Consider the following 21,379-nt stretch of genomic DNA (forward strand, 5'->3'; position numbering starts at 1 on the left):
AAAAAAAAAAAAAAAAAAAAACCACCCAAGGCAGAGAAGGTGAAGGGTGTTGGGAGGCTGGAGCCTCCTTCCTGGTCAGCACCCGGGGCTTGTGAGTGATGGCCTTGCTGTTCCAGAGAGGCAGGGAGGGGCCTGCTCTACTCACCAGGCTTTGTTATTGTAAATTTCAGAAATCAGCAGGGGCCACAGAAAATAGGGCATTTGCTTTAATGGTGGCAAAGGGGACAAAATGAGGGAATATGTGTACACTTCTTTTTTTCTTTTTTTGAGATAGTCTCTCTCTCCCAGGCTGGAGTGCAGTGGTGTGATCACGGCTCACTGCAACCTCTGCCTCCCGGGTTCAAGCAATTCTTCTGCCTCAGCCTCCGGAGTAGCTAGGACTATAGGTTGCACCACCATGCCTGGCTAATTTTTGTATTTTTAGTAGAGATGGGGTTTCACCATGTTGGCCAGGCTGGTCTCGAACTCCTCACCTCGTGATCCACCCGCCTTGGCCTACCAAAGTACTGGGATTACAGGCATGAGCCACCGCACTGGCCTACGCTTCTTAACATATAGTAGTAGACTTTCAAGTGATTATGAATGTTCTGTGCATAATTATCTCACCTTTGGAGATGAAGAAAGGAGAGAATGCAAACATGGTTGTTTATAGACTTCAAGACTATGGTGGTGTCAGCCTAAACACAAACAGAGAGCAGCTTTCGAAAATATTTATTTGGGAGCAAAGCATTGCAGTGGGAATATGCATTCCACAGTAAGCTCTGTGCGTAGTCAGGGCGGTACAGGAAGACAAAGGTTTTTAAAGGAAAAATGAAGAGGATGACATAATTGCTTTGAGATAATTATTTTTGGCTACAAGGATCAATAACAAGGGTGATGCCAATATGAGGTTGGACAGGCAGTGGCTGGGCAGGTGTTGTTGCAGGAGTATTTTTTGTGTGTAAGGTGGTAACGGCCTTTATGCAACGTTGTGGTTTTTGTAGAGTCTTTTGTGATAGTTTTTGTTATCAGGCATTTATGCATAAGACTCCTCTTCATGGCCTTCCCCAACCTATTTGTCAGGACTTTTTCTTCTTCTTTTTTTTTTTTTTTTTACCACAAGTGACTCCATTTTGATTCTGATAATTTTCCCATTCCCTCTTTTGATCAAGATCTTTCTCCAAAAGCGTCGCTGATCAATCATCCCGTAGTTAGGTTTTGATGTCCTTCCGTGCTTGGATGGACCTGTCTTGGGTTGCTGCTCTGGTCCCATGTTGGAGGGCGTGAATGGTGGCCAGGAGTGTCAAAACCCTTTCAGCCACATTTGAGCAACAAGGGAGCTTTGAAGGGAGTGGCTGTGAGGCTAAGAGATGGGGTTTCACCACGTTGGTCATGCTGGTCTTGAACTCCTGACCTCAGGTGATCTGCCCACCTCGGCTTCCCAAAGTGCTGGGATCATAGGCGTGAGCCACCACGACCTGCTGAGACTTGTTTCTTAAAATGTATCTAGTTTTGGCCAGGCGCGGTGGCTCATGCCTGTAATTCCAGCACTTTGGGAGGCTGAGGCAGGCAGATCACGAGGTCAAGAGATGGAGACCATCCTGGCCAACATGGTGAAACCCTGTCTCTACTAAAAATACAAAAATTAGCTGGGCGTGGGTGGCGCGTACCTGTAGTCTCAGCTACTTGGGAGCCTGAGACAGGAGAACTGTTTGAACCTGGGAGGGGGAGGTTGCGGTGAGCTGAGATCGCACCATTGCATTCCAGCCTGGGCCTCAAGAGCGAAACTCTGTCTCCAAAAAAAAACAACAACAACAAAAAACAAAAACAATGAAAACTCTGCCTCAAGAAGTGAAATTACCATTCTGAATGAAAAAAAAAAAAATTCTGTCTTGAAACTAGAGAAATTAAGTGGCTTTCAGGAAAAAATGTGGCAGAAATAGAAACTGTCAGCCAGGCACAGGGTCTCATGCCTGTCATCCCAGCACTTTTGGAGGCTGATGCAGGAGAATCACCTGAGCGTAGTTTGAGACCAGCCTGGGCGACATGGTGAAACCCTAGTCCTACAAAATAATTTTAAAATTAGCCAGGTGTGGTGGTGTGTGCCTGTGGTTCCAGTTACATGGGTGGCTGAGGCAGGAGGAGCGTTTGAGCCTGAGAGGTCGAAGCTGCCTATGAGTCGTGATTGTGCCATTGCACTCCAGCCTGGTGACAGAGAGAGTCCCTGTCTCCAAAAATAAAAATAAAAATAAAAAATTTGGAAATGAACGAGACATTTAATGAATATCTATTGTTTAATATACCATAAAACTTGAAGTTTTTAAATTACATAAAAAGCTTATTTATAAACATGTATACCATTTATATTTACAACATTTATTTTTAACAATTATATACCTAGATTACTTATTAAAACTGAGATATTAGACAAAGCCAGTCATCACTTAGTTATTTCTCTGTTAACCATTTTTATAGCCTGTGCATATCAGGTGTTCACCTAAGAACCTTAAATATATGGTTATTTTGTCAGTAACTCAGAAGATACAGCTATCTTTATTAAACCAACAATATTAAATTAGTCTTATGAAATAATTGTACAAAAAGTTTTATTTTAGCCTGGGTTTATAGTTTTATAATCTTTGTGTTAAACCCTAATGCATGAAAACATCTAATGAAGACCAATATAAAACTGTCTGCCACAAAACCCATGCAATAGTATATTAATATGTTGACAATTGTGAAGACATTTTTATTTTTATCAACAATTTAGAAACTAGTTTATTTATTAAAGATATACTTAAGTCACATGGACTAAAACACAGTCGGGTTAATTAATACAGTGAGCAAGTCGGCACTTGATGTCATTAGTAGGTTCTTGCAAACTGTGACTGGGTGAAACAACATCCAGCAGGTCCTTAAATAATGTCACTTTGTTCAATGCTATTTCATTATTTTTATTTTTTTTTTGAGATAGACTTTTGCTCTGTTGCCCAGGCTGGAGTGCAATGACACAATCTCAGCTCACCAGAACGTGCCTCAGCCGCCTGAGTAACTGGGATTACAGGTGCTCGCCACCACCCGACTGATTTTTGTATTTTTAGTAGATACGAGGTTTCACCATATCGGTCAGTCTGGTCTCGAACTCCTGACCTCAGGCAATCCACTAGCCTTGGCCTCTCAAAGTGCTGCGATTACAGGCGTGAGCCACCGTGCCCGGCCACTTTTGTATTTTTAGTAGAGACGGGATTTCACCATGTTGGCCAGGCTGGTCTCAAACTCCTGACCTCAGGTGATCCACCTGCCTCGGCCTCCCAAAGTGCTAGGATTACAGCTGTGAGCCACTGCACCTGGCCAATGCTATTTCATTATAACATTGATGAGGAAAAAAATTGGTTTCATTATACATTGTTTTGCTCAAAGTCATTTTCCAACAACCTATTCACAACATTGAGGACTTATTATATTTTATATGAATGCTCATTTAAGCCAATCTGAACAGAATTTAAGGGTCCATGCTAGATCTTACCTTGAAGACACAATATAAAACTTAATACACGTACATATGTGTAAATGCCCTGAAACATATCCACACACAGAAATATCTTAGAGCTTTCATTTTAGAATTTTAGTCATGAGATAGTAAAATATGTAAACTCACGGGTTGATAAAAGACAGCTGGATCCAGATTGTATTATTGACAACACTGGCACCTGTTCACATGTCTGAACTTTATTTGCCCTGATAGGTAATCTAATGAAGATGGTGGACCAAGATTTTGGACAAAGCAGTTTGGTTTTTATTTTTTTATTTTTATTTTATTTTATTTTTTTTTTTTGAGGCGGAGTCTCACTCTGTCGCCCAGGCTGGAGTGCAGTGGCCGGATCTCAGCTCACTGCAAGCTCCGCCTCCTGGGTTTAGGCCATTCTCCTGCCTCAGCCTCCCGAGTAGCTGGGACTACAGGCACCCGCCACCTCGCCCGGCTAGTTTTTGTATTTTTAGTAGAGACGGGGTTTCACCGTGTTAGCCAGGATGGTCTCGATCTCCTGACCTCGTGATCCGCCCGTCTTGGCCTCCCAAAGTGCTGGGATTACAGGCTTGAGCCACCGTGCCTGGCCGCAGTTTGGTTTTTAAAAATCTCTTTTAGCTCAAGCCTGTAATCCCAGCACTTTGGGAGGCCGAGACGGGTGGATCACGAGGTCAGGAGATCGAGACCATCCTGGCTGAAACCCTGTCTCTACTAAAAAATACAAAAAACTAGCCGGGCGAGGTGGCGGGCACCTGTAGTCCCAGCTACTTGGGAGGCCGAGGCAGGAGAATGGCGTAAACCCGGGAGGCGGAGCTTGCAGTGAGCTGCGATCCGGCCACTTGCACTCCAGCCCAGGCAACAGAGAAAAAAAAAAAAAAAATCACTTTTACCCCGACTCTTTTTCTTTTTTCAGTTTTAAATGAGTTTAGGGTTACATTTTCAGTGTTTACATTTTAGCTAGGACTGGTTGAATTGTGTAAGGAAAGCGAAGTCTCCAAATAGCCTTGAACTGGTAACAAATGTATCTTTTGTTTGCCCATCTGGTTTGCTTGGTTTATGTGAACAGGGAAGCATTTTAGCAGAGTTTCCTGTGTTTGCTTGGCTTTTTCTTTTTGGCCCCTGTGTGGCAGAAAAAGCAATTTTTATGCCAGAGACACCTTATATTACTGCTCTGAGCTCAAGATTTTCACTTGTTTGATCTGTGAGCCTTTTATAAACATTTATCTAATTTTTTCCTTAGACTATCAGTCCTTCAACTAACTTCCAATACCCTAAACAATTGGCAAAACCAAATTTACCTTAAGAGAGATGATCCTTAGGTCTAGGTTGTGGGTTTTGGTTTAAAAAATCTTGGCTGGATGCCGTAAGCAATGAGTTTTATCTCAACTCCAGTAGAAAAGTGAGCAGATTTAAAGTAAGCAGAAAAATACAGAGAATTTAGAAGACTTTACATGCTAACTCTATCGTTGCAGAGGTGTTTTTAGAGAATTCAGATAAAGATCATTTGAGTTCTGAATGTTTCTTGATGCAATTTGTCTATTAGTTTAAAAATGTGTGTGAAAAGAAGCCATAATACACAGCTAGCTGGAGTCCCAGAAGACCTGACTTGACAGAATCCCATTGACTTGACTTGAGAATCCCATTCTGTTTTTTATTAATCTCTCAGGAGCAAAGGAAATCCTGTAAATTCTGTCAGCGAATGTCAGGAGTTTGGACAGTGTTTAGATAGTGACTTTTAACTAGCCATCATATGCCCACCATTTAGAATGTTTTTCTCTTGGAAGATTTTCAGAAACAAGCAAGGGAAAAAAGACAAATCATTTACAGACACATAACTAAACCAAAATCAGTGTAGTCACAAGCTTTAACTCAGCATGCAGATCAAACAAAATATTAAATTAGACATTTAGAAAGAAGCAAAAGTGGGCCGGGCGTGGTGGCTCAAGCCTGTAATCCCAGCACTTTGGGAGGCCGAGACGGGCAGATCACGAGGTCAGGAGATCGAGACCATCCTGGCTAAAATGGTGAAACCCTGTCTCTACTAAAAAAAGTACAAAAAATTAACTGGGCGTGGTGGCGGGCGCCTGTAGTCCCAGCTACTCGGGAGGCTGAGGCAGAAGAATGGCGTGAACCCGAGAGGCGGAGCTTGCAGTGAGCCGAGATTGCGCCACTGCACTCCAGCCTGGGCAACAGAGCAAGACTCCTTCTCAAAAAAAAAAAAAAAAAGAAAGAAGCAAAAGTAAATTAACCAGAAAAGACACGGCTCAGAAACAGAATGTCAATTCTGCAGAAACCAGAGTACTCAAGTCAGCATGTCTTTCTACCAAAAAGGACTTCAGAAAAGACAAAAAAGTCTTTTATCATCCTAGTAGGGATGTAAGGCAGCCTTTATTAAGGCAACGTTATAACCAAAACAAATCCAGAATAATATCAAAGAGCTGCTACCAAAAAGAGGGAGTGTGGACCTGAGAGAAGACTTGCCATGGCCAAAAAGGCAAGCTCTGCCAGCAGAGAGTTCAGAGGGCTCGAGTACTGCACACCCTTTCTAAGAATCATCACTTCCGGCCGGGCGCAGTGGCTCACGTCTGTAATCCCAGCATTTTGGAAGGCTGAGGCGGCTGGATCACGAACGAGGTCAGGAGATCGAGACCATCCTGGCTAACACGGTGAAACCCCGTCTCTACTAAAAATACAAAAAATTAGCCGGGTGCGGTGGCGGCGCCTGTAGTCCCAGCTACTCGGGAGGCTGAGGCAGGAGAATGGCGTGAACACGGGAGGTGGAGCTTTCAGTGAGCCGAGATCTCACCACTGCACTCCAGCCTGGGCAACAGAGCAAGATTCCGTCTCAAAAAAAAAAAAAAAAAAAGAATCATCATTTCCTTCCCATAATGATCCTTTTCCTGATTCCACTTCTGACACATTTGTGTCAACCTAAATAACAAACAAAGAGGCTCCCTAAAAGAAATGATATTTATTCAGGAATAGGGCATTGCAGTGGGAATATGTGTGCCATAGTGAACTATGTGCTTTTTCAGGGAGGTATGGAAAGATGAAGGTTTTTAAAGGAAACATGGGGAGGATTACATAATTGTTTTGAGTTAATTACGCTTGGCTACAAGGATCACTCACAAAGGGGATGCCCAGTCTGAAGCTGGACAGGCAGTTACTGGGCATATGTCCTCGCAAAAGTGTGAGATTTCAATGGTCTTTATACAAGGTTATGATTTTTATAGTCTTTTGTTACAGTTTTTGTTATCAAGCATTTATGCATGAGAATCCTTCTCTTCATGGCCTTCTCTGGCTCTATTTGTCAGGATTTTTTTTTTTTTTTTTTTTGGTTTTGGTATTCTTTTTGAGATGGAGTCTTGCTCTGTTGCCCAGGCTGGAGTGCAGTGACGCCATCTTGGCTCACGTAACCTCGGCCTCCTGGGTTCAAGTGATTCTCTTGCCTCAGCCTCATGACTAGCTGGTATTACAGGCACCTGCCACAACACTCAGGTAATTTTTGTATTTTGTTGGCCAAGCTGGTCTCAAACTCCTGAGCTCAAGTGATCCGCTCTCTTCAGCCTCTCAAAGTGCTGGGATTACAGGCATGAGCCACTGCACCTGGCCTGTTTTTTGTTTTTAATACAAGTGACTCCATTTTAATTCTGACAACTTTCACAGTAGCCTATCTTCAAAGGCGGTGCACCTCCCAGGATTCATGCACTTTTTTTGTCCCTTCCTTTTGGATCTGGGCTGGCTTTGACTCTCTTTTTTACCAACAAATGTGATACTGAATGACACCTGAGGCTGTCGTAAGAAGCCTTGTAGCTTCTGCTTTGGTGCCTTAGAACATTTGTCCTAGGAGAAATCAGCCACTATGGTCTCAGGGTAGTGAGACTTCTATGCTATGAGAAAGCCCAAGCTAGCCATTTGGAAAAGCCACATTGGGGAAAACTGCCGCGCCAGACTCCAGCTTTCCAGCCATCCCAGCTCAGGTACTAGACATGCAAGTGAAGACATCATTGTTTTTTGGAGGTCCCGCCGCTATAGTTTAGATGTGACTTGTCCTTGCCAAAACTCATGTTGAAATTTGACCCTGAATGTGGCAGTGTTGGGAGGTGGGGCCTGGTGGGAGGTGGTTGGGTCATGGGGTGGATCCCCCAGGAATAGATGAATGCCCTCCATGGGGGTGAGTGAGTTTTTGCCATCTTGGGAATGTATTCGTTCCTGTGAAAGCAGGTTGTTAAAGAGTCTGGCCTCCTCAGATTCTCTGTCTTGCTTCCCTTTGCCATCCTTTGCCATGTGATCTCTGTGCACGCTGATTCCCTTTACACTTTCCACCATGAGTGGAAGCAGCCTGAGGCCCTCACCAGATGCAGCTGCCCAATCTTAAACCTTCCAGTCACCAGAATCATGAGCCAAATAACCCTCTTTTTTTTTTTTTTTTTTTTTTTTCTTTCCTCAAGACAGAGTCTTGCTCTGTCACCCAGGCTAGAGTGCAGTGGCACCATCTCAGCTCACTGCAACCTCCACCTTCCGGGTTCAACCAATTCTCCTGCCTCAGCCTCCTGAGTAGCTGGGATTACAGGCATCTGCCACCACGCCCGGCTAATTTTTGTATTTTTTGTAGAGACGGGATTTCACGATGTTGGCCAGGATGGTCTCTAACTGGCTAGTCTTGAACTCCTGACCTTGTGATCTGCTTGCCATGGCCTCCCAAAGTGCTGGGATTACAGGCGTGAGCCACTATGCCTGACCCCATAAACCTCTTTTGTAATGGATTCCTAGCCTCAGGTATTCTGTTACAGCAACACAGGATGGACTTAGACACCAGCACAGTTGAGCCTCCACACAACCACAGTCCCAGCTGTCAGTTGACGGCATTCTCAAGAGACACCCCAAGCCAAGAACTGCCCAACTAAGCTCAGTCAACACACAGAACCATGAGAAGTAATCAACTTATTTCAAGCCATTGTAGTCGGTGACATAAATATTTGCAGTGGTCCCCACCTCCTGGTCTTCATGCCCTTGCATGACCTCACCTCTTGAGTGTGGGATGAACCTACTGATTTCCTTCTGAAGAACAAAATGGAGCAAAAGTGGTGGGATGTCATCTGTGAGATTAGGTTATAAAAAATTGTGACTTTTGTCTTGCTCTCACGCTCTGGCTCTTCTCATTTGCTCACTCTGAAGAAGCAAAGCTACCACGTGGTAAGCTGCCCTATAAAGAGCCTCATGTGGCAAAGAATTGAGAATGATCTCAACAGCCCATGAAGTGCTGAAGCCTGCCCATGACCACATTGTGTGAGTTTGGTGGTGGACCCTTCCCTAGTCGAGCCTTGAGATAACTGCAGCCTCACCCGAATCCGTGATTGCAGTCTTGTGAGAGATCCTGAGCCAGAGGACCCAGTTAAGCTGCACTGGATTCCTGACCCACAAAGGCTGTGAGACAACAAATGTTGTTTCAAGCCACTAAGTTTTGGGGGCAATTTATTATGTAGCAATAGACAACTAATAGACCTACTACATTTTAGCATCATCCGTTATACTGTAATAAGTAATGGGAATGAGTACTTTGACCAGAAAGCAAAACTAATGGCCTTATATTGTCAGTAACTGCTGAGCAGAAGAATGCCTGTGTTCCTGGTGGGTGTTATAAAACTTGATGAGCACGATAAAGCATTTGAAGTAGTAAGAGCGAGACTCTTGCTTCTAAGGATCAGTGCCTAGGAGTAAAGGAGCCACTGGAAAGTAAGCTCCCATGCCTGCTGCAAGTGGGCCAGCAAGGTACAAACCCTCCTTCAAATTATGGGAGGGAGGGGCTCTGGGGAAGGTAGCTCCATGAGGGAACTAAGCACCAGAGGAAGCACCTCAGTTCATGCTGTGCTTTTTGGAGAGAGGTTGAGTCAACTGAAGATGGGTATCTGGGAGCTGTCAAAACCTCAGGCCAAGAGATGTCTCTAACATGAGCTGTCACAAATTATAACTTTGCTTGAGGGGAAGCCTGGATTGTGAGATCTTCCTGCCTTGGAATGAAGAATAGAGAATTAGAGTTGTTGGTACTGAATTCTTCTATACTCTCTGCACTGAACACGCAAATCAATTTCCTTTTTTTTTTTTTTTTTTTTTACAAAATCTTCCATATATGGATGTTATGGACTGAGATTTATATGTTGAAGCCCTTGCTCCCAGTATAGCTGTATTTGGAGTAAGGAAGTAATTAAGGTTAAATGAAGTTATAGGTGGGGCCCTCTTCTGATAGCATTAGTGTCCTTATAAGAAGACACTCTGTCTCCCTCTCCCTTTCCCTGCACACACACTGAGGAAAGTGTGAACTGAACACACAGTGAGAAGTCATTGCATGCCAGGAGAAAGCCTTCACCAGAAACCTCATTAGCCAGAACCTTGATCTTGGACTTCTAGCCTCTAGAACTGTGAGAAATTTGCAAATGAGGCTCTTGAGTTGCTATCAACTTTGAAAAACAGCAGGGAGTGGCTGGGTGCGGTGGCTCACGCCTGTAATCCCAGTACTTTGGGAGGCCGAGGCGGGCAGATCACGAGGTCAGGAGATTGAGACCACGGTGAAACCCCGTCTCTACTAAAAATACAAAAAATTAGCTGGGCGCGGTGTTGGGCGCCTGTAGTCTCAGCTACTCGGGAGGCTGAGGTAGGAGAATGGCGTGAACCTGGCAGGCGGAGCTTGCAGTGAGTCTAGATCGCGCCACTGCACTCCAGCCTGGGTGACAGAGTGAGACTCCGTCTCAAAAAAAAAAAAAAAAAAGGAAAAGATGGCATGATCTCAGATGGAGAGCTGAGGATACGTCATGAGAATGGAATAACAGGCTGAGTGGGCTGAAGCCGCTCAGACATGAATTCATTCTTGGACTTCTACGGACCTTACCTGAAATGAAGCTCATTCTGAGCTTAAGGAGGCAACTTGTGCAGCGGAAGAATGCTCAGAGCAGTGGCCCTGGAAGTGAATATGGAGGGATCTCAAAATGCATCACGTAGGCCGGGCTTGGTGGCTCACGCCTGTAGTCCCAACCACGGAGGAGGCCGAGGCAAGAGGATTGCTTGAGTCCAGGAGTTTGAGGCCGACCAGGGCAACACAGTGAGACTCTACCTTACAAAATTTATATACATATAATACATAAATTAGCTGGGCGTGGTGGCATGTGCTTGTAGTCCCAGCTACTTGAGAGGCTGAAGCGGGGTGACCACTTGAGTGCAGGAGTTTGAGGTTACAGTCGGTTATGATCATGCCACTGCACTCCAGCTTGGGGGACAGTGTGAGACCCTCTCTCTAAAAAACAAAACAAAACAAAACACAACAGGTCATGGGCCAGGCATGGTGGCTCATGCCTGTAATTCCAGCACTTTGGGAGGCTGATGCGGGCAGATTGCTTGAGTCCAGGAGTTCAAGACCAGCCTGGACAATATAGTGAAACCTTGTCTGTACAAAAAAATACAAAATTAGCTGGGTGTGGTAGTGCACACCTGTAGTCCCATCTATACGGGAGACTGAGGCCGGAGGATCTTTTGAGTGGGAGGCAGAGGCTGCAGTGAGCCGAGATTGCGCCATTGCATTCTAGCCTGGGTGACAGAGCGAGACTCTTGTCTCAAAAACAAACAGGTCATGTGAGAGATGGCTGATAGAGGAGGCTTCTTAGAGCCCAGAATATTTTGGGTCCCTTTCCCCTTTTCATAACATGGGTCATAGCACCTTTCATTTCCTTTTCTATCACAGCTGTAATTAAGTAATTATTTATTTGAGACAGAGTATTGCTGTGTCGCTCAGGCTGGGGTGCAGTGGCGTGATCTCTGCTCACTGCAGTCTCCACCTCCTGGGTTTAAGCAATTATCCTGCTTCAGCCTCCCAAGTACCTGGGATTACAGGCACCTGCCTCCACGCCCAGCTAATTTTTCTGTTTTTAGTAGAGATGGGTTTCACTATGTTGGCCAAGATGGTCTTGAACTCCTGAGCTCAGGTAATCCCCGCCTCAGCCTCCCAAAGTTCTGGAATTACAGGCGTGAGCCACCATGCCCGGCCAATGAAGTAATCATTTAGGTTATTGTTTGTTCTTGACTAGAAAAGGACAGGGACCTCATCTATCTATTCATGTTGTGTTTCCAGAGCTGAGAGTTGTTTCTGGCACACACAGAGTGCTCCATTAATGTTTGAAGAGCAAATAAATGAGAAAACGAGTATGACGGGAGCAGAGGAGCCGAGGGCCACATGGTTGCTTACATCCTTGAAGGAGTGTTGGGAGAGGCCTCTTGCTGACCTGCGTGACGCTGGACAGCAAATCCAGCGGGATCTGACAGGAAGGAGTTGCCAGGAGGTAGTTTGGAGCCAGATGCACAGTGAGGGCCAGTGGTCCCTGGGGTGGCGAGAGTTTCCTCTTGCTGGAGATGCCTCAGGAGAGGCCAGGCAGCTGGCACAGAGCACGGATTTCCATGTCACCTCATGCCGCTCTGGGCTGGAGGTGGATACTGGCTGCCTCTAGGCAAATGTAGCCAGCAAATGTGCTTTGTTTAGTCCCTCCCAGGGTTTAAGATATTTTTTCAAATTAGTTTCCAACATTTTAGAATCAGAAGTGTCGAAAGACAAAATGACAGCAAATTTAAAGATCCTAAGTAGCTTTTCTTCATGATTCTAGAATTGGGTAGCCCTCAGAACCAACAAGTTCAAAGGACTCGGGACTGCAACGTGGCTGGACAACATTTATGGACAGAAAGTGGAACTGAGGCTCAGAGACGGCTTGATTGGTTACAGCTTTGTGCTCTAGCTTATTTGAATCAGCTAACCACCTGAAGGACAGAAGCTCAGTGGCTGTGATTGGCTGAGACTGAGCTGTTTGTTACAAAAGCATCCTCCCAATTAGGGTGTCCTCTCTTTTCTGTTAACTATGCCAGGCTGCAGCTCCTTATGTAAGGACTCAAGCAGGGAGGCATCCTTAGGCCTAAACATTTAACAGAAGGCGTCACACGAAAATGCATGTTTGGGCTGGGTGCGGTGGCTCACGTCTGTAATCTAACAGGCCCCGGGGGTTGGCGACCCCTGCTGTACCTCATAGAGCTGCCTCCAACTCACCCCTTCCTGCGCCCCACGTCCCTGTTAAGTCTGTCCCTGCAGGTACCGAGTTTGTGTTCTCCGGTCTTGTTGCTATGAAGAACCCTTTCCCTCTGCGTGTGTATGAAAAGAACTTGAGAAATAATCTCTTGTTATTCCTTGAAGAGTTGCGGTTTAGGATTCAGAGCACTGATTAAATTTTGTGTTACTATTCCTTGGTGTCCTGGCTCAGACTGGGCTTTGCTTGGTATCTCCCCTTTTTCCCCCCGCTCTTCCTAATATCCATCTCACCCTCCAGATTCAGCCCCAACTCTGCACATTCTCTCCCCTACCTTCTCCACTCCCCACAAGGCGAGTTAGGCACCCTTCCTCACTGTAGCACCCTGAGCTAAGGGTACAAACTTACTGTTGGTAATTTTCTTTGCCTGTAATTTCACTGAGGGCAGGAACTGTTTCTTATTTATGTCCACACCTTTCTGCCAGTAGTAAGCCTGTTTACAGTTTAGTGAATGAATGAGGATACATTGCAAAGGAAGCCTGGGAGTCCTTTGTTTAACTCATGCAGACCGACTTTAAACCCACAGCACATGGGAACACGGGACATTTTGAGTAATGCTCCAAAGAGAATCTCAGAAATAGCTAAATCTTGGTTCTCATCCATTCTTGATTACAGAAATGGAGAACAGTGAGCCAAGATGGTAAATCAGAGAAGTGCTTTTGGTCCACTGGTCTCTTCACACTGTGTCTAAGCCCCGGATCCCCACTCCTGTTGCAGCGCCCGGCAGAGTGGGGCTTGCACTTTCAGGTCCATTTCCAGCTCTGTGGGATGCAGGATCCACAGCGCATCCTTCCCCAGGGCCAGAGCCTGGGATGGAAGCTCTCACACTATGCCTACTGCAGTCTAGAAGCGGCTTGAGGGAGAAGCTACCAGAAAGAGCCCGGAAGGTCTGCCATCATTCGGGGTGGTAGAAGTTTGCCCTGGCTTTTAACCTTTTATGGGGTCACGAGCCCCTTTGGGAATGAATATACAGCTATAGCTCCTCTCCCTAGAAAAATGCAGACATCCGTAGCATTTTCCAGACAACTGCAGGGCATTCATGGACTCCCGAGGCCCATCCTTACGCCCGGACACTCCGGAAGTAGGAGTGAATGAATGAGCAGTTTCCCTGCCGTAGGGACAAGAAGTAAATTAAGTCATTCATTCACTCATTCCTTCTGTCTTGAGCCCCAGCTCAGGGCTAGCCTGGGTGCTCCCGGCCGTGGGGCTCCGCCCTCGCAGGGGGCCACGAAGCGGGGCCACCCCCTTCGCCGCGCGCCCACCCTCCCTCGCCGCACCCCCGACCCTTGCCCCGCTCCGCCCACCCCCGACCCCGCCCCGCGCCGCCTTGCTCGCCCCCTTCCGCCGTGAGAGTCCCTTCCGCGCACGTGACCTCGGCGTCGCGCTCTGATGAGTTTTCAGCTGCCGGCCTCTTCGGGGCCGCTGTCGCTCCGGCTCCGGCTGCGGCTGCCGAGGCTGCTGCGCGGCGCCCGGCAGGCTCGGGACGCGCGGGCCGGGGCCGAGAGTTCGGGGCGTCGAGATGGAGCCGTGAGTCCCAGGCCGAGTGGGCGGGCTGGCTGAGCCTCCGGACACTGCGGCCAGATTTGGGGCTCCCCGGCTCCCGGCGTCCAGCTGCGGGGTCCCTGGCGCCCACGTGGAGCTAGGGGCAGGGAGAGGGGCGCTGAGGGGGGCTTCGCGGGAGGGTCGGGCGGAGGTCCCTGCGCTGGACGAGAGTAGACCGGGGCCGGGGCTCCCTCCGGCCTGCCTGCCCGGCCGCGGTTAGAGACCGGGATGCGGTCGGGGTTCCGGGACAGGACTGCGAACCGGAGCGTGCACTGGGGGGCCGGGAGAACCGGGGGCGCTGCGGCCCTTCCCCGGCGGAGGGTGACCGCCCGCTCGGAGCCCCGTCGCCTCCCGGGCAGCCTCTCCTGCCCGAAAGGCCTCGCCCCGTCGTCCCCTCGGTATCGAGAGGGCCCCGCGCTGCCCTGCGGTCTCGCCCAGCGCCGGGTGCGAGGCGCTTAGAGGCGATTGGTGACGTGGGCACCGGGGAGTCTGCCGCAACAGCCCCTTTGGAACTGGGGTGCCGAGTTTTATGAGTTTTATGCGTTTTACGATCTGCTGACTTTGGGCTTTTTTTTTTTTACTTCTTTGAAGTCCAGGGTTTGTAATGAGGAAAAACCTGTCGAGGGCCCTATGGACGCCATCCCTAAAGCTTGCTTTTGATGAAACAGTCGCCTGGGTGTTCCCCTGGGCGCATCTGGAAAAGAAGGAGACGGAGTTAACCAGAGAGAGGGTTAGCACCGCGTCGAGTTGCAGGAAGTCCGGGAGAAGGAGTGGCTCAGCTGCGGCCGCATCTGGCAAAGGAGGCTTCCAGGCCTGGTTCCCTGCACTGAACGCAGCCTCCGAGGTTCCTGGGCGCGCTTCCTGGCTTATGTGCGGTTTTTGAGGCAGAAGGGTTTTGCTTTGGATCTCTGCTGATTTCTCTGGCTTTGGACGTGGTCAGAGAAGTAACACCCAGGCCTGTTGCCTTAATGCAAGTGCCTGTGACATCTGTTTTTCCTTCTGCTTCCTTAGAAGTTTCTGACTTTGGTATGTTGCTTTAGTACCTCTTGGGAAACTGGAATGGCATCAAATATCGGACCTATGTGGATGTTTTAAGTATTTTAAAAGCCAAGTGGAGGTAGGTTAGTAGTACTGACTCTGCACAACTCTAGAGGGCAGCATTCTTGTGCGGCCTATGTGAATAACACTGCTTGGAATACCAAGGGAACGGTGTCTTGTGGAACTGTGGCCTTGTAGCAGAGTGACAACTACGTGTTATAGAAGGTTTCTTACCGCCGCCCCTTGGAGCTGCATAGGTGGGCTGGGTGTGCTTTTTCAGTAGGAGAGAGACCAGGAGTGTGAGGTGGTGAGGGCTTTGGTCAGGACAGGGATCTGGGTCTTCTGCCAGGGTCCTGTGCTGTTAACAGGACAGGAAACTAGACCAAAGAAAGCAGTTGACTAAGGAAAGGTCCCTAGGAGGACAAGCAAAACACAGCTTGAATTTTGTGCGAGTTTGACGCCTCCCTCTGTGCAGCAGTAAGGCTTTCGCCTCAGGCTCTGTGGAGCACTGAGAGTGTTAGGGAAGAGGGGGATGTGGGTATCTGGAAGTCAGCTCACCTCCATCGGCCAGCATTCCAGGCACCTGCCTGGAAACTGAGAAAAGTTTGGTAGCAGATGAAATCCTCCTAAAAAACAAGCCTGAAAATCCGAAGTGCGTCCTGGACTTAGGTGACTGAGTGCTCTCTGTCCTTGGCTGGTGTGCCTGAGAGCCCAGAGGTGAGAAAGGTCAGAAGGAAGAGAAGCCCAGGGAAAGAATGGGAGAGAACAGCCGCTTGGAGGAGCCAGGGGCAGCTTCAGCACTCTGCTTATGGTGTGTAGGGGACCGTCCCCCTGCAGACCCTGGCCCTGTGACCTCACTCATTCGGCCCAACCTGCTCTTTAAAAAGGTAGGCGAGATTGCCATCAAAACCCATCAGCAAAAAGAGGTAGTGGTTCTTACGGCTTTACTTTGAACTCTCCCTGCAGTCTCCATTCCTTTCCTGGTGATGCTAGGGACGGGAGAGATGCCAGGAGTCTGAGGATGGTGTGGGGCGTGTCTCATTTGCTAACTAATGTGACTTCTTGTTTCAGCTACAGGGCTGCACGGAGTTGAGACTTTCTCATGCTCACATGTTGCTTTGGTCTTACTTTAGCATTTCTCTGCAAATTTAAATAAGTCTGTTTTTTGTCTGTGTGTGTCTTGCTTGGCATGTGAAGCCATTTTGTAGCATGTATTTTATGTGTTTCTTTCATCCTGGGGGCATTTCAGTGTAGAAGTGTATTAATTAGAGCTGTCTTCGGCCAGCAACAAAGCGTGGCACAGACTAAGTACCATGGAGCCCTGCTGTGGCTTCAGGGTCCTGGGCCTCCTGAGTCTCTCAGTACTTTTGAGGGTACACCAGGCTTGGGCCAGTATCCTATTCCTGCAACAATTTAATTATTTAGGACTTTGTCTCCTAAAATGGTTTTTTGTTCTGACCAAAATGATCTCTAGAAATAGTAAAAGATAACTGTGAGTGTTCACCATGTAGCAGGTGCTGTTGTAAGCACCTTCCATCCATCGTTTCATAGAATACTCACAATCACATTTCGTGAGGAAGTTTCTCTTTTCCCCATTTTGCAGATGAGGAAACTGAGGTATGAAGAAGACAAGTGAGTTTCTCAAGGCCTTAGAGCTGAGCCCAAACCCTGGGCCACCTGGCTCTAGAGCCTACACTCCTGACTGCTCTACTCTGCCCGTCTCAATAACTGCTGATAGTTAATGGTTACTTGGCAAGGGTTTTCATGCCATAACGGATTTAATTGCCACAGCATTGTTAAGCCTGTGGGTTCCCAAGTTTCCTGAATTTTCAGGAACAGGGTGTTTTGTTTGTGTGTATTTTGAGAGGGAGTCTTGCTCTGTTACCCAGGCTGGAGTGCAGTGGTGCAATCTTGGCTCACTGCAACCTCCGCCTCCCGGGTTCAAGCGATTCTCCTACCTCAGCCTCCCGAGTAGCAAGGATTACAGGCAAACGCCACTGAGAGGTGACAACATCCTAGCAGCCCGCGCTCTCGGCACCTCCTCAGCCTCCGCATCCACTCTGGCGGCACTTGAGGAGCCCTTCAGCCAGCCACGACACCGTGGGAGCCCCTCTCTGGGCTGGCTGAGGCCAGAGCCGCCTCCCTCTGCTTGTGGGGAGGTGTGGAGGGAGAGGTGCAGGCGGGAACCGGGGCTGCGCAAGGCACTTGCGGGCCAGTGTGAGTTCCGGCGGGCAAGGGCGCAGGCTCCGTGGGCCCCGCAGGCGGAGCGGCCGGCTGGTGCTGCGGGCCCAGGGCAGTGAGGGGCTTAGTACCCAGACCAGCAGCTGCGGAGGTTGCGCCGGGTCCCCTAGCAGTGCCAGCCCGCAGTCGCTGCACTCAAAATCTCGAGGGGTTTAGCTGCCTTCCCGGGGGGCCGGGCTCGTGACCTGCAGCTTGCCGTGTCTAGCCCTGCCCCCGTGGGCTCCTGCGCGGCCAGAGCCTCCCCGACGGGACGGGGGCTGCCGCTACTCCGTGGCACCCAGTCCCATCGACAGCCCAAGGGCTGAGGAGTGCAGGTGTGACTCGGGGCTGGCGGGCAGCTCCGCCTGCAGCCCCAGTGCAGGATCCACTAGGTGAAGCCAGCTGGGGTCCTGAGCTGGATGAGGACTTGGAGAACTTTTATATCTAGCCGGAGGATTGTATGTGCACCAATCAGCACTCTGTATCTAGCTAATCTGGTGGGTACTTGGAGGACTTTTATGTCTAGCTAAAGGATCGTAAATACACCAATCAGCAGGGTGTCTAGCTCAGGGTTTGTAAATAAACTAATCAGCACTCTGTGTCTAGCTCAAGGTTTGTAAATACTCCAATAGGTTCTCTGTATCTAGCTAATTCTGTGTCTAGCTAAGCTAGTGGGGACTTGGAGAACTTTTCTGTCTAGCCCTCTGTGTCTAGCTCAAGGATTGTAAACACACCAGTCAGCACTCTGTCAAAACGGACCAATCAGCATGCTGCCAAAACGGACCAATCGGCTCTCTGTAAAATAGACCAATCAGCTCTCTGTAAAATGGACCAATCAGCAGGATGTGGGTGGGGTCAGATGAATAAAAGCAGGCTGCCTGAGCCAGCCAGCCGCAATCTGCTGGGGCCTTTGTTCGGTAGTGTGGAAGGGTTGTTCTTTGGCTTTTTGGAATAAAGCTTGCTACTGCTCACTTTTTGGGTCTGCGCTGGCTTTATGAGCTGTAACACTCACTGTGAAGGTCTGCAGCTTCGCTCCTGAAGCCAATGAGACCACAAACCCACCTGAACAATGAACAACTCCAGACATGCTGCCTGTAAGAGCTGTAACAGTCACCACGAAGGTCTGCAGCTTCACTCCTGATAGCGAGACCAAGAACCCACCAGAAGGAAAAAGCTCCAAACACATCTGAACGTCTGAAGGAACAAACTCTGGACACACCGTCTTTAAGAACTGTACCACTGCGAGGGTCCGTGGCTTCATTCTTGAAGTCAGTGAAACCAAGAACCCACCAATTCCGGATACACCACCATGCCCAGCTAATTTTTGTATTTTTAATAGAGGCTGGGTTTCGCCATGTTGGCCAGGCTGGTCTTGAACTCCTGACCTTAGGTGATCTACCTGACTCAGCCTCCCAAAATGCTGGGATTATAGGCATGAGCTACTGTGCTTGGCTAGGAACTGGGGTTCTTGAGAGGTAGAGTTAACTGCCCCAGGTTACCCTGCAGTGGGTGGGTCTAGGCAGGTGGCCCCCAGCCCAGGTTCGTAACCACCAGGCTGCACTGCCTGGAGCCTCCTGCTAGGGCCAGTGCCACTTGTGCTGAAATGGGGTTCAGTGGCCAGCGTTTGACCTACTTCCTTGCTCCCTGTGGCCTGGGCAGGGTATTTGCTGACCTGACCAACATGCTCCTATATGTGAGTCACTGTGCTTGCAGTCTGGAAAGGATATACATGAACTCACCGCTCTTTGGGTAGCTGAGGACATTGTTTATTAAATTGTGTTTTGGGGTGGTTAGGCTTTGAATGTTCACATAATAGCTTTTTTGAAGCCTTAATTTTTTTTTTTTTTTTTTTTTTGAAGTTGCTTCTTGTTCTGTGGCTCAGGCTGGAGTGCAATGGTGCGATCTCAGCTCGCTGAGACCTATCCCTCCCAGGTTCAAGCGATTCTCCTGCCTCAGCCTCCGAAAAAGCTGGAACTACAGGTGTGTTTCACCACACCTAGCTAATTTTTGTATTTTTATTAAGGACACGGTTTCACCATGTTGGCCAGGCTGGTCTTAAACTCCTGACCTCAGGTGATGCACCTACCTCGGCTTCCCAAAGTGCTGGGATTACAGGCATGAGCCACTGTGCCTGGCTTTTACTTAACTCTGGAGTAGCTAGAGAAATGACATACCCAAGTTGGCTGATTGAAATTTTTAGAGTTCCTATTCTGCTCCCTTTGAGAAGTTTCTTTTCAAAACTCGATAACTGGTAGGTTACTTGAAAAGGAAAGATTTTAGTGAGGGGCCAAAGAGTGCATGTGAGGCAGTGGTGGGCCTTCTTTCCGCCCCGACTTCCACGTGCTGGATGTGCGTTTGTGGGTTCCAGTTCCACCTCCACACCCTGCTGCCTGGGGCCTCAGTGGGCTTGTATCCTCCCACCCAAGCCTGTGTTTTCCCACTTGTAAAATGAGCTGATGTGCCTGTCCCACAGCGAAGCTCCCAGCCTGGTACCAAATAGGTGCTCAGGAAATGCCTTCTTTCACCTGTGCTGCAACCAGCCGGAGGGGAGATTTCACACAGTGGGTCTTCGGAGATGTTGTTAGAACGAAATCCAAAATGCTTTCAAACAGAAAAAGTAGAGGAGAAAAAGCACAGCCATCATTTCTAATAGCTAGCCTGGCCGAGTTCTTGTCACACTGTTCTGAGCACCATGTTTATGACTCCACCCGTACCTGCCAGCAACTCTGTGGGATGAATCTTCTGCCTCTCTCCATTTTGCAGGTGAGGACACTGAGGGTCTGGGGAGCTGTTGACTTGCCCGCTGTCCTGTGGTCAGAAAGTGGGGAGCCAGGCTGTCAGGCAACAGGCTGGCGTTTTGGGTCAAAGGAGAAGAGATTATTTTTATACAGATTGGAAAAATAAAAACGACAGTGTGAGAATGGGCTGGGAGATTTAAAGTCCCTGACTACTGCTCAGATCCTAATTTGTCAGTTCTTGAGTGGGAGATCCCGGCATCAGTTGAACAAGTAGCAGGATGTTCTCAGTCTTACCCGCCTACCATCGTGGTGGCTTGTGGAGACTGAGATGAAGGCGTCTCACACCCCTTGGGCCCCTGCTGTGGGTGCTGGTGTTGCTGGGTTCTGTAGAGGTGGGAATGCTGGTGCTGGCTTCCCTCCCGTCTCTGTCCCTGTCACTGCAGGACAGCAACTTGAGGTGTTCTCATGTCCTCTGCTCACCCGGATTGTATCTGTTTTGTGGTTCTGTGCAGCGGTCCCAGGGTGGCTGAGTGCTTGGGGAGTGCTCGCCTCCCCTGCTGTGCCCTCCTGGCCCTGCTTTCTGAAACCACATGAGGCCTCTGTGGGAGGGGCAGGCATTTACTGGGCAAAGTTGTGTTGGTGCCGTGGTCCTGAGGCGCTCAGTGCATCTAATGGGGATATAGCTTTACAGCTGGCTGGGCTTGAGCAAGCCTTGTGGCCTTGAGGACCAGGTCCCAGGGAGAAGGCTTTCTGGATGGGGTCGCCAGGAGCTGCTGTGCCCCAACTACAGAAGCAGAGGGTCAAAGCCAGAGACACAGCAGGAAGAGACAACGCTGGGGGGAGGAAGTTCAGGGTTGTAATTCAGCGGTTCACTTACCATTTACCATTGCAGGGAAAATAGAACATGGAGGAAAATAGAAAAAAACAGGGGAAGAGTGAGTTAGTAAAAATGAGAGGCGTTGAAAGTTACTGGGCCTGCACCATACCTACGGCGCAGTGCTGGCCTCTCGGGGTGGGAGGGGAGCTGCAGGTGCAGGGAGGGCATGGGGGTGGATGCGCAGTGGAGCCCCTGTAATGAAATCCTGAAAATGGTGCACTGTGTCCTGCGGGCGAGTGGATGGTTGCTTTCTCCCACAGAGCCTCGCGGTGGGGGCAGGGGTGGAGTGACCTGTCAGTGGCAGCAGGATGGGCAGTGCTCCATGGCAGGGATGGCTGTTGAC

At 48.7% G+C, this 21,379-nt stretch overlaps 1 protein-coding gene across 3 annotated transcripts in view; it reads left to right on the top strand.

The window, feature by feature from the left end:
• The window catches only part of TMEM181 (transmembrane protein 181), a 101,078-nt gene that overhangs the window by 13,257 nt on the left and 66,442 nt on the right, over window positions 1-21,379 (top strand). The window contains exon 1 of one of the 3 annotated variants that reach the window (XM_031935567.1): window positions 14,003-14,148. The exons of 1 other annotated variant lie outside the window; for it this stretch is intronic. In XM_031935567.1, the coding sequence (XP_031791427.1) occupies window positions 14,141-14,148 (8 nt within the window). In that variant the 5' untranslated portion in view covers window positions 14,003-14,140. Of the gene's footprint in view, window positions 1-14,002; window positions 14,149-19,471; window positions 20,185-21,379 lie in introns of those variants that run through there. One more of the 3 variants, XM_031935568.1, reaches the window with a different exon arrangement.

This window comes from Piliocolobus tephrosceles, chromosome 5 (assembly GCF_002776525.5).
Source record: "Piliocolobus tephrosceles isolate RC106 chromosome 5, ASM277652v3, whole genome shotgun sequence".
Taxonomy (NCBI): domain Eukaryota; kingdom Metazoa; phylum Chordata; class Mammalia; order Primates; family Cercopithecidae; genus Piliocolobus; species Piliocolobus tephrosceles.